Source organism: Esox lucius, chromosome 11 (genome assembly GCF_011004845.1).
Source record: "Esox lucius isolate fEsoLuc1 chromosome 11, fEsoLuc1.pri, whole genome shotgun sequence".
Taxonomy (NCBI): domain Eukaryota; kingdom Metazoa; phylum Chordata; class Actinopteri; order Esociformes; family Esocidae; genus Esox; species Esox lucius.
Genome location: NC_047579.1, coordinates 24065356 through 24077989, shown reverse-complemented (window position 1 = coordinate 24077989; position 12634 = coordinate 24065356). Strand labels below are relative to the sequence as shown.

Sequence of the window (12634 nt, the reverse complement as noted above, 5' to 3'; positions counted from 1 at the left end):
TTATTCAGTTAACCTCTGCATTTTTGTGTAAAGAGGGACATTTACTGTGGGAGTTGACTGAATACATGCATTACACTGTACTTCCTGTCAATGCCAACATACTACGTTTCAAACCTTCAGTCTAGTTAAACCATCCATCATATCTTGCTTGGCCTTCCGGAAAATATTTGCTTTCTTTATGTTCAGATGTAGCTCATCTTTCATCCTTTGCAGAGAACCTTTTCCTTTATTATTTGATGCATCTAAAACAAAGTAATGTATTTTCCATAACCATTCATATGCTATTAATACATTACACATTTATAAGAAAATATGTTCTCCAAATATTAGCTTAAATATCCGATGGCCTGTATAATGATAGATGTAACTGTTATTCTTAATGTGAGTTTATTTGTATGTCTTTTGTAATTTTCTTTTCAAATGGTTGTGCATCAAACTGAATGGAGAGCTCAATGTTGAGTCCTTTTTAATTACAAGAAAATATGTATACATAAGTCTCCTTTGAATTTAATTTTTACCAAATGTTTTTATTTTTAATTTGTTACTGTCCAGACCTTGTGGAACAATACCACAGTAGGTGCGGGATAATCAAATAAAAATATGTTTCCTCCAAGCACATCTCCCCAGGCCTTCTGATTCTAATCACACTGCTGTTCTAATCAAGATATCTTTTCGCTAGTACACGTGCTTAAAGGGTAAAGCATTCCTCTGCTTTTGCATTCATAATTGAGATTTCAGAAGCCCATTCTACCACAAGGTCTTGCGAGATACATACTGCATACTGTACCAATGCTGGACCCCAAGGCATGTTCTGTGTCCTGAGACTAGGATTCAAACACCGCAATGACGCTGCTATATTTTGAGGAAGTATCTTAGACCGCTGCACCTGGGGTACTACTTTCTGTTACTTTAAATTTAAAAAAATGTTTGATCTAAAATACTTACTTGTATAGGATACATGCATAGAGTTCTTGATCGAGTCAGGTAGAGTGAAGTATATCTGTTTCTTTTTGTCAAGCAGGTCACGGATTAGTTGTGTCTTCAACCTTTTTTCCTTAAAGATATATTTTTTTCAAGAAGCCCGCTTAATACAGTTTATGGTTTAGTTTGCCCAAATTACTAAATGACCCAATAAACCATATATGCACAAGATATCACTGTAATCCATTAATTTAGGTTCTATTAATCAAATTTTAACTATTAATGTTAGTCATGAAAACCCTACCTCTGTATTAAGGAATTTCAGATGCAGTGACACACTCTTGTGCTTCTCAACCAAGCTGTTTGTGTCAAGGGTGAAGTCTTCAATCTTTTTCCTGATTGGGCCACATTTGTCATTTCTGAAACAAAATGGTTTCAGTATATGGTTACAAGACTTGACTGTGCCTTGTCATTTCACATTGATGGACCTTTAGTGTTAATTATTGGATTTATTTTAATGAAATAACATACGGGAAAAAATATGTAAACTCTTCATCAATGCAAGTTCTCATGCATGAGGCTAAACTCTCATTGACGTTAATTTCCTTCCGCTTTTTCTTTTTCCCTTTTGGTTTGTAAATGCCATTATTCTCGCATAAACACCTCACTATTCCATATTGTCCACCACATGATTTCCAGACCTTAAAAGAAAGAATAAAATAAGCAGTTATTTTAGGGCGCAGCAAAGGAAATATATCCTCCATAAGTATAGTGTGACTTGATTGTCAAGCTTCTCTAACCAGTTTATACAGATTTAGAATGATGGTGGAAAAGGAGCTTTTTTTATATATCTTCTGATTAGCTTACTAGCTTACTTCACTCATTAATGTGTCGCATGAATCTTCTGACTGCTGAACTCCTTTGGAGAGACATTGGTCGAAAGCATTATAAGGCTTTTCCATGTAGTGAACAATGGATTTAAGGTTGTGTTCAAGCCTCTGTTTCAAAACCTTGCACACCTCTTCTTTGCTGTCTGTCTGAAATCCAACTCAACATAGTCAGTATTATACACAATATTTTTTTTTTACATGAAATAGTATGTTGTTAAGGAGAAGACAGTTAAATATGCTGAAAGGTACAATACCGTGTTTCTGGCTGCCTGTATCAGAGAGAGGATCCCATCCACTCCAGAAATATAATCTGATGTCCTTGTGTGATGATCATTGAGATTTCTGAGAACTTCTTGAAGGTGAGGTATTTCTGTATCATAAAGGGCATTCAACCACTCCTCTAGAATGAAGTTAAAAAACAAGGGCAATTCAAGAGGATGCTCAAAACTGTTTTCATTGTCTGATATCATGTTCTAAATCACATCATTGTTAATATGAAAACTCGACTATTATGTGCACTGTATCATCACACTTCTTTCAATCAATCTGGTATTGAAGAGAATTTTAGAATATTCTCCTGAACCTGTTTTTAAAATTGTATTGACCATCATAACCTTTATTATGTTGTACAATAAAAAAAAAACTTTCAGTAATTGCACCTGCTTTTTCATCCAGTTCACTCTGTTTTTCCATGTTGTATTTCTTGGAACTTACAGTAAACACCTTAAAGAAACCATCTGCATCACTGAAGTGTTTCTGAAACATGATCATAAGACAAAGATTGGAAATCAAGCCAAGACACCTTTTGCAAATATTAATACAAATACAAATGTTTCTACTTTCACTAATGTTAGAACTGCCTTATCTACATAAACAGTACATTTTACCCAACAGTTTGTATGTATACGAAACAATAACTATTTCTAAACAGATGGAATTCCCAAATGTCTTCACTTACCTTTACATCTTTTTGTTTGTTGAATTTTTCTCTCACTTTTTTCTTGGTAATTTCATTTCTGGTCAAAATAATGGAGCGAGCATTATCCTTTGCACTCTCCTCAATGTCGTCCGTCTTGGTGCAGATGAAGCTGATGCTTCTACATTCTCCACCAGGTCCAATGAGGCTAACAGTGCTGTCTAAAATCTCCCAAGATTCCTTTTCTGAAATTGCTCGTGAAATGTCGCTCACAATCCAAACCACTGAGCAGTTCCCTACAAACTGAAACAGTGTCAAGCAAATTGTTCAACAGTAAAGATGTATACAGTGGGTATAGAAAATCACCACCACCATTCAAAATGTTCAACTTTTGTTGCCTTACAGCCTGAAATTAAAACACAATCTGACTTTTGCTGCATTATTTACACAGAGTAACCCACAATATCCAAGCGAAAAAATGTAATTCAGAAAAAGTCTGGATTTAAAACAGTAAATTAAAACAGTAAAATACCCTTTTTGTAAAAATGAAGACCCCCCCCTTAGAACTGTAATTTCAAACTTGAGATATAGCCAACCACCTTCCAGATTACAAATATAGCTAATGGATGTCCATCTTTGTTCAACTGTAGTGATTGTTTAGTTTTGAATAAAAGCAGTTGTTCATAGAGGACTCCACTGTTTATTAGTATAATTAAAAGCAAATATAGCACTAATGTGGGAAATGACACTTTGAAAAGATCTATGAGATAAAGTTGTGGAAAGGCACAAGTTAAGGAATGGGTATAAGAATAATTCAAAGGCCTTTTCTATCCCTTTGAGCCAAGTTATTATAAATATTGTTAACACATTACATTTTCAAACACCTTTCCAGAAACCCAAGGACATTGAACTTTTTTTTCAAGCAAAAACAGTAATCACAGAGAAAACACCATAAATTACACCAGAGCTAAATTATGACCATGTTCAGCCAAGAGAAAAGCTAGCCTGAACAAGTCAGTCTTCAGTCTGTTTTGATGATAGAGTCTGAGTTACGTGTTGTTAACGACATGAATAGGAATGCTAGAGGTGTTGATAGAGTTGTAAATGTGGGACAGGAAGAATGAGGTGTTGATGTAGTTATAAACGTTTTGTCAGAGTCTGGGTAGATCAGATCAGAGTTTTAGGACATGATAGAAGACACACAACAGAGGTTAGAAAGGGATAAGGAGCATACAGTGGGGAGAACAAGTATTTGATACACTGCCGGTTTGCAGGTTTTCTACTTAGAGCATGTAGAGGTCTGTAATTTTTTATCATAGGTACACTAAAACAAAATCCAGAAAATCACATTGTATAATTTTTTTATAATTAATTTGCATTTTATTGCATGACAAGTATTTGATAACCTACCAACCAGTAAGAATTCCGGCTCTCACAGACCTGTTAGTTTTTCTTTAAGAAGCCCTCCTGTTCTCCACTCATTACCTGTATTAACTGCACATGTTAGAACTCGTTACCTGTATAAAAGACACACACTCAATCAAACAGACTCCAACCTCTCCACAATGGCCAAGACCAGAGAGCTGTGTAAGGACATCAGGGATGAAATTGTAGACCTGCACAAGGCTGGATGGGCTTACAGGACAATAGGTAAGCAGCTTGGTGAGAAGGCAACAACTGTTGGCGCAATTATTAGAAAATGGAAGATGTTCAAGATGACGGTCAATCTCCCTCAGTCTGGGGCTCCATGCAAGGTCTCACCTCGCGGGGCATCAATGATCATGAGGAAGGTGAGGGATCAGCCAAGAACTACACGACAGGACCTGGTCAATGACCTGAAGAGAGCTGGGACCACAGTCTCAAAGAAAACGAAGTCTGTATGGAGGAGTGGGCCAAAATCCCTGCTGCAGTGTGTGCAAACCTGGTCAAGAACTGCAGGCAACGGATGATCTCTGTAATTGCATAACAAAGGTTTCTGTACCAAATATTAAGTTCTGCTTTCTGATGTATAAATACTTGTGTCATGCAATAAAATGCAAATTAATCACTTAAAAATCATACAATGTGATTTTCTGAATTTTTGTTTTAGATTCCGTCACTCACATTTGAAGAGTTACCTATGATAAAAATGACGGACTTCTACATGCTTGTAAGTGGGAAAACCGGGCAAAATCGGCAGTGTATCAAATACTTGTTCTCCCCACTGTATGTTGTTTTCACTGGGTGCCTATGCAAACCACTACCCCTACCCTGTGAATTTATTTCAACTGCCCTCAGGGATGTCTCACGGTTTACCTTGTAAACTACGATTCCTCTGTCCTTGCAAGTATTAATTAAACTGGTAATTATGCCAACATAATTTTGTCTCTGTAACTACATTCTAAAGATTTATAACTCTAGCAGCAGAGTTTTGACCATGCCATCCGCCTCAAGGTTGTGCTGTTTGTGGCTTCACAAATGCTTTTGCTGCATACCTCGGTTGTTAACGAGTGGTTATTTTCAGTCAAAGTTGCTCTTCTATCAGCTTGAATCAGTCGGCCCATTTCTCCTCTGACCTCTAGCAATCAACAAGGCATTTTCACCCACAGGACTGCCGGCATACTGAAATGTTTTTCCCTATTCACACCGTTCTTTGTAAACCCTAGAAATGGTTGTGCATGAAAATCCCAGTAACTGAGCAGAGTTGTGAAATACTCAGACCGGCCCGTCTGGCACCAACAACCATGCCACAATCAAAATTGCTTAAATCACCCTTTCTTTCTCCATTCTGGCATTCAGTTTGGAGTTCAGGAGATTGTCTGACCAGGACCACATCCCTAAATGCATTGAAGCAACTGCCATGTGATTGGTAGATTAGATAATTGCATTAATGAGAAATTGAACAGGGTGTCTAATAATCCTTTAGGTGAGTGTAAATCTGAGTCTCATCTGCACAGGAGTGGAAATTAAGACAAAATTGTCGAATGATCTGTCCCAGGGGTAGCATGTAGACAATGAATAGAATGGGTCCAAGCACAGAACCCTGAGGCATGGCTTGGTTGACAGGGGCTGGTTGAGTTTTTGAGCCAGAAAATGACACAAACTACTTCCGATCAGCCAGATAGGATCCACATATGCCCAACATAGTTTCCATGCGGTCGAGAAGGATATTGTGGCAGACAGTTTCGAAGGCAGCAGAGAGGTCCAGAATGATGAGGATATTGAAATGGTGATATTCGGCAGCAATGAGCAGGTCATTGATTACTTTAACAAGGGCAGTTTCTGCGTTGTGCTTCGCTTGAAACCCTGATTGAAGAGGTTCATACAGTTAATCAATCCATCAATCAAATGTATTTATAAAGCCCTTTTTACAACAGCAGTTGTCACAAAGTGCTTTACAGAGACACCCGGCCTTAAAACACAAGGAGCAAACAACAGTAGTGTTGAATTTCAGTGGCTAGGAAAAACTCCCTAAGAAGGCTGAATTTTAGTAGTGGAGAAGAGAGTTCTGGGGATTCCTTTGCTAGTATTTATGAGGTTACAGCAGTAGATGTTTTTGCCTTGGTGAGAACATCCTTGTATTTATGCACATGCTCTCTTTACGAATCCAGGTAGACTGAGAGACCAGATCTTTTATAAAGCCAGTTGACGGCCAGCAGACCTCAACAAATGCAGCTCAGGGGTAAACCAGGGAGCAGATATTTCAAAGGAGACACACTAAGTTTTCAGAGGGGCAACAGAGTCAAGGCTGGAAGAGAGAAGTGTGTCATAGTGAAACACCAAATCCTCAGCAGAGGAGGTTGGGAGATCCAGGCTGTTTGTTTGAAGCCTGTTTCCTAGAACAGTTGTGCTAACAGACTTAATGTTCCTGTATGTAACTGTCTGTTTTTGATGTTGCTTGGTTAGAGGTGCAGCTACATTACACAGGATAGCAAAATGGTCTGAAATGGCAAGATCTAAGCCACGCACATCTGAGCGGGAAAAACCTGTTTAGCACACCAGGTCCAGAACATGCTATGCGTGGGAAAACTGTACGTTGTATGAATTTAAAATAGTCCAGGAGGGATAGAAACTCAGCAGCAAAAGTGTCAGTCAACATGGATTTCAAAATCATCTAGCAATAGTTTCCACTGCGTGCACAATTATTAGGCAAATCGTATTCCTCAAGATTTATTTTGTTGAACAAACACATTGCATCCAGGCAATGCAAAATATCATTGAACCTCAAACCTGAATGTTTAACAAAGGAAAAGTAAGTTTTGTTCTTTCTCAGGGGAATACATAAGTGTGCACAATTATTATGCAACAATTAGTGTTCAGAATTTAGGCAACTAAATTACAAAAATGTATTTCTCCAACTCACTTGTTCATTCTACATTTGTAGAGTAAGTGCAACAAATAAGTAACACAAAATGACAAATATAATGTCTGGCCTTTCAAAAATATTCAGTGACCGATATAGCCACCCTTCTTTTCAGTAATTGCCATGAGCCTTCCATCTATGCAGTCTGTCAGTTTCTTGATCTGTTCACAATCAACTTTCGCTGAAGCAGCAACCACAGTCTCCCAAATCCTGTTCAAAAGGTGCATTGTCTTCCCTGAATGTAAATCTCACGTTTGAGAAGGGTCCACAAGTTCTCAATAGAATTTAAGTCCGGTAAGGAAGGGGGCCAGGTCATTATTCATGCATCTTTGAGGCCCTTGCTTGCTAGCCAACAGAGTACTTGGATGCATGTGATGGAGCATTGTCCTGCATAAAGAACATGGCCTTCTTGAATGCTGAGAACTTCTTCTGGTACCACTGCTTGAAAAAGTATGTTCCAGAAACTGGCAGTAGTATAGAGAGTACAGAGATATTGTCATTCCCGTTGGCACCAACGACGTTAGGATGAAACAGTCAGAAGTTACGAAGCAGAACATAGCATCAGCGTGTAAACTAGCTAGAAAAATGTGTCGGCATCGAGTAATTGTCTCTGGCCCCCTCCCAGCTAGGGGTGGTGACGAGCTCTACAGCAGATTTGCGCAACTCAATCGCTGGCTGAAAACGGAGTTCTGCCCATCGCAGGAGGTAGAATTTGTAGATAACTGGCTTCCTTTTTGGGACTCTCCCAGAAATAGGGCCAGGCCTGATCTGCTGAGGAGCGACGGACTCCATCCTAGCTGGAGTGGTGCTTTATTTTTATCTAGGAACATTGACAGGAGTCTCACTCCTATAGCCTTAACATGACATGAGGGTGCAGGTCAGGCCGCAGGCTGTTAGCCAGCCTGCTAGCATAGTGGAGTCTGTCGATAGCATAGCCAGAGTAGTTAGTGCAGCTTTACCTATTGCCACTGTGACTTGTTCCAGGCTGAGAAAAGTTAAACAAGGTAGTGCTAACAAAAACAACCTTATTAAGATACAGCCTTCCTCCACCTCGGTCACAAATACAATCATTTTTATCACTTTGCATCTCAAAATGGGACTCCTAAATGTTAGATCCCTTGCTCCAAAGGCAGTTGCAGTAAATGAATGAATCTCTGATTATAAACTAGATGTTATTGGTTTATGTGAAACGTGGCTAAAGCCTAATGAATTAATTGCCTTAAATGAGGCCTCTCCTCCTGGTTATACTAGTGATCACATCCCTCGTGCATCCCGAAAAGGTGGGGGTGTTGCTAATATTTATGACAGTAAATATAAATGTTCTCTCAAACATATCACTGAGTTTCATTCTTTTGAAGTTTTACTCATGAAAGTTAACCAGGCCGATAAATTGTTTACATAGCTACTATTTATAGGCCCCCAGGCCAAACACAATGTTCCTCAATGAGTTTCCAGAATTCTTGTCTAACCCTGTAGTTATGGCAGATAGTATTCTAATTTTGGGCGATTTCAATATTCATATGGAAAAGTCCAATGATCCTCTTCAAAAAGCCTTTGAAGCCATAATTGACTCAATGGGTTTTATCCAACATGTCTCAAGTCCAACACATTGCCACAATCACACCTGTCCGAGAAATAGATATTGTAGATCTAATAATTTCCCCCCAAAATCCTGGATTATCGGATCACTGTCTAATTACATTTACCGTTAAAAAAGAAAATCCACTTGCTCCGCCAACAATGAGTTTCAAAAGCCGTACTATAAATTCTCAGACTACAAATAAATTCCTTGATATTCTTACAAGTTCGCTCATTAACGACAGAGTAAATAAATCTGTAAACGAACAAATCGAGGATCTAAACTCAACACTGCGAAATACATACACAGTTGCACCACTAAAAACAAAAGAAATACGCAACAAGAAACTTGCTCCCTGGTACACAAACAATACTAGAGCACTTAAGCAAGCCTCCAGAAAATTTGAGCGAAAGTGGCGCTCCACCAAGTTGGAAGTATTTAGACTAGCCTGGATAGACAGTACACTACAATACAAATCACTCACGTCTGCTCGACGCTTAGCAAAGCTTAGGAAGTGAAGTGGGTCTTCACTTTAGTTGTAATGAATACATGAACTACTTAGATGAAAAGATCATCACCATTAGAAAACAAATAACTGACTCCTCCTTAAATTGTTATGGTCCTCAAAATCTCAGTTGTCCTAAAAATGTCCTGAACCTCCCTGACCAGGTGTCAATGGGGACACTTGAATTTTTTGATACGGTATCACTTGACACATTTACTAAATTTGTAATGAGTTCTAAACCCACAAACTCTAAGTTAGACCCAATTCCAACAAAATTACTTAAGGAGCTATTTCCTGTGCTAGGTCAGCCAATGCTGAACATAATAAATTGCTCCCTTTCCTTATGTACCAAACTCACTAAAAATAGCGGAAATTAAGTCTCTTCTAAAAAAATCTAATCTGGACATGTTTAACAATTATAGGCCAATATCGAACCTCCCGTTCCTCTCAAAATTCTTAGAAAAATGTGTTTCCCAACAACTGAATGCCTTCCTAAAGACAAATAACATTTATGAAATACTCCAGTCCGGTTTCAGACCCCATCATTGTACTGAGACAGCACTCGTGAAGGTAACAAATGACCATCTAATGGCCTCAGACAAAGGTTCTGCATCCGCCCTGTTGCTTCTTGATCTTAGTGCTGCTTTTGACACTATTGATCACTCCCTTCTCTTAGAGAGACTGGAAACCCATATTGGGCTACGTGGACATGTTCTAGCCTGGTTTAAATCTTATTTATCTGAAGGATATCAGTTTGTTAGTGTGGATGGCAGAGATGGGGACAAGTCACACATGGTCAAGTCCAAGCAAGTCTCAAGTCTTAACCATCAAGTCTCGAGTCAAGTCTCAAGTCACAGTTCAGATAAATCAAGCAAGTCAAGTCAAGGGTTCACCCTAAGCAAGTCAAGTCGAGTCCTTATAAGTTTCAAGTCGAGGCAAGTCACAGTACTAAAGAGATGAACACACACACACACTGTCCTCTGTTTCTGACGTGCGCTCGGTGCGAAGCTCAAAATTAAATATTTTTCTACAATTTTTGGGGGGGACGAAGTGGAGGGATCTTTAATCAGCCTGAAGGGGTTGTATTTGCTATAACAACCGCCTCGCTATACCTTATCCCGCTTATTACATGGCTACCTACCAAATAAATCTATAATTTGACACAAAATATTGATTTCAAAAGGAATTTATTGATTTAAAAACGATTGTAAAGAAAATAGTCTGTTCCGTCTCTGGTTAGAATCCTGCTGCGTCCATAGCAACGCGCTGTTTTTTCATGGCAACGTCTGTTATCAAGATATAACACGCATTCTGCACTGGAATTCAGCCAATCCATGTAATAAGGCTAATAATAACAACCTTATAAACTAATTATTGTGACTGAAAAACTGCCTAATATGTAATTACGCTGTAATTATTCTTGTCTGTATGAGTAAAAAAAAAAAAACTCTTCGAAATGTTTAGGTGCTAGTAATCCCATCGGCGCCTCCATGTTAGCCTTTCATGCAGTAAAGTTAACTGTTATGGAGTAAGCACAATGCTTTTTAGTTTCCACACGCAGTCCACAAACACTTGAAAATGCCCACATTTAATACAGATCTTATAGCCTACGTGTAATAATATACATTCCCGCTCATTTTAAGATGCCCATCAACATTAAAATTCAGGCTATGCCACTGTTATAGTGAAATTCCCTTACATCTATTTACCAGACGTATTCAGTAATGATAATGGTCACATTTCTAACAAGAAAAAAAAAAATATATAATATGCAACTAAGGCCAATTTATGACAAACAAAAGATTAATTCAATACATTAGTAACTTAATCGTTATAGATCTTAGTGAAACTGAATATAAAGAGATTACTTTCTTACCTTTCCTTGTGGTTCTTAAAATAACGAATGAAATTTGACGTTGTTGCATATTTTGCATCTGGCAAATCTTTTTTTATTCACACGGTCCAGTTCAAAGTCCTTGTATCCAAACGATACTATTTGTGGAGCTCGACTAACGTTACTGTCTGCCATGTTTGGCGCGGTTTGAATTGTGCAGCCTTAAAGGCACATACGCTGATTATTGGTGCTGATGTCACAACATATAAAATAATTTTATTGCTGTTTGTTTATTATAAGTTCAAGTCATTGTCGAGTCTTCCACTTCAAGTCAAGTCTCAAGTAACTTGTTCTCAAGTCAAAGTCAAGTCATTTTCATACTTTAATCAAGCAAGTCACAAGTCCTGAAAATTGTGACTTGAGTCAGACTCGAGTCAAGTCATGTGACTCGAGTCCCCCACCTCTGGTGGATGGCATATCAAAGGTATGCTTTAATGTTCCTCAAGGCTCGGTTCTGGGCCCATTATTGTTCTCACCATATATGCTCTCTCTGGGTTATGTAATCCGAAATCACAATGTAAACTTTCACTGTATGCTGATGACACACAGTTATATATTTAAATGAAGCATGGAGAAGCCCCTAAATTAGCTACTTTGGAAGCATGCATTTCATATATTAGGAAGTGGATGACAGATAATTTCTTGCTCTTAAACTCAAGGAAAACAGAAATGCTCGTTTTAGGACCTAAGAAACAAAGAGCGTTGTTTGCAGATCTCACTGTGAACCTCGACGGCTGCATGGTCGTATCCCAAAAACCTGTAAAAAACCTTGGCGTTACCCTTGAACCTGAACTCTCCTTTGAAGAACATATAAAATATGTCTCAAGAGTTGCTTATTTTCATCTTCGAAACATTACAAAAATTAGAAATTTTCTATCAAAAACTGATGCAGAAAAATGTATCCATGCTTTCGTTACTTCTAGACTAGATTACTGCAATGCTCTTCTCTCTGGTTATCCAGACAAATTAATAAATAAACTTCAATTAGTGCTGCACACGGCTGCTAGAATCCTAACTAGAACAAAAAAATGTGAACACATTACTCCTGTCCTAGCATCCTTACACTGGCTGCCTGTTAGGGTTAGGGCTGATTTTAGGTTTTACTCTTAACCTATAAATCAATACATGAACTGGTCACCCCTCTGAGCCTGGGTCCTCTCTAGGTTTCTTCCTAAAATTTGGCCTTCTTAGGGAGTTTTTCCTAGCCACTGAAATTCAACACTACTGTTGTTTGCTCCTTGGGGTTTAAGGCGGGTGTCTCTGTAAAGCACTTTGGGACAACTGCTATTGTAAAAAGGGCTTTATAAATACATTTGATTGATTGATTGAGTAGGTATGGGAGTTGAGTATCAATCCATCTTCAACACGAAAATGTCATCTACCTCATCTTTAATGATAGCAGCCCATACCAGTACCCCTACTCCACCTTGCTGGCGCCTGAATCAAAGCGGTGCCCTGTATCCATTAGTGATGGCCATGGGCCCATCCATCTGGTCCAACAAGAGTCACTCATTTCATCTGTCCATACACCTTTGAAAGATCTGTCTTCAGGTATTTCTTTGCCCAATCTATACGCTTCAACGTGTT

The 12634-nt window shown here is 38.5% G+C and overlaps 2 protein-coding genes across 4 annotated transcripts in view; both read right to left on the bottom strand.

The window, feature by feature from the left end:
* LOC117595221 (nuclear GTPase SLIP-GC-like) overlaps nt 1–12634 on the bottom strand; it is a 772829-nt gene that overhangs the window by 53611 nt on the left and 706584 nt on the right. The window lies entirely within an intron of this gene.
* nuggc.1 (nuclear GTPase, germinal center associated, tandem duplicate 1) overlaps nt 1–12634 on the bottom strand; it is a 54041-nt gene that overhangs the window by 3649 nt on the left and 37758 nt on the right. For all 3 annotated transcript variants that reach the window (XM_034294999.1, XM_034295000.1, XM_029123391.2), the window contains 8 exons: nt 2770–3030; nt 2471–2567; nt 2066–2211; nt 1797–1958; nt 1453–1622; nt 1226–1340; nt 946–1054; nt 115–242 (listed from right to left, as the gene is read on the bottom strand). In XM_034294999.1, the coding sequence (XP_034150890.1) occupies nt 115–242; nt 946–1054; nt 1226–1340; nt 1453–1622; nt 1797–1958; nt 2066–2211; nt 2471–2567; nt 2770–3030 (1188 nt within the window). The remainder of the gene's footprint in view (nt 1–114; nt 243–945; nt 1055–1225; nt 1341–1452; nt 1623–1796; nt 1959–2065; nt 2212–2470; nt 2568–2769; nt 3031–12634) is intronic.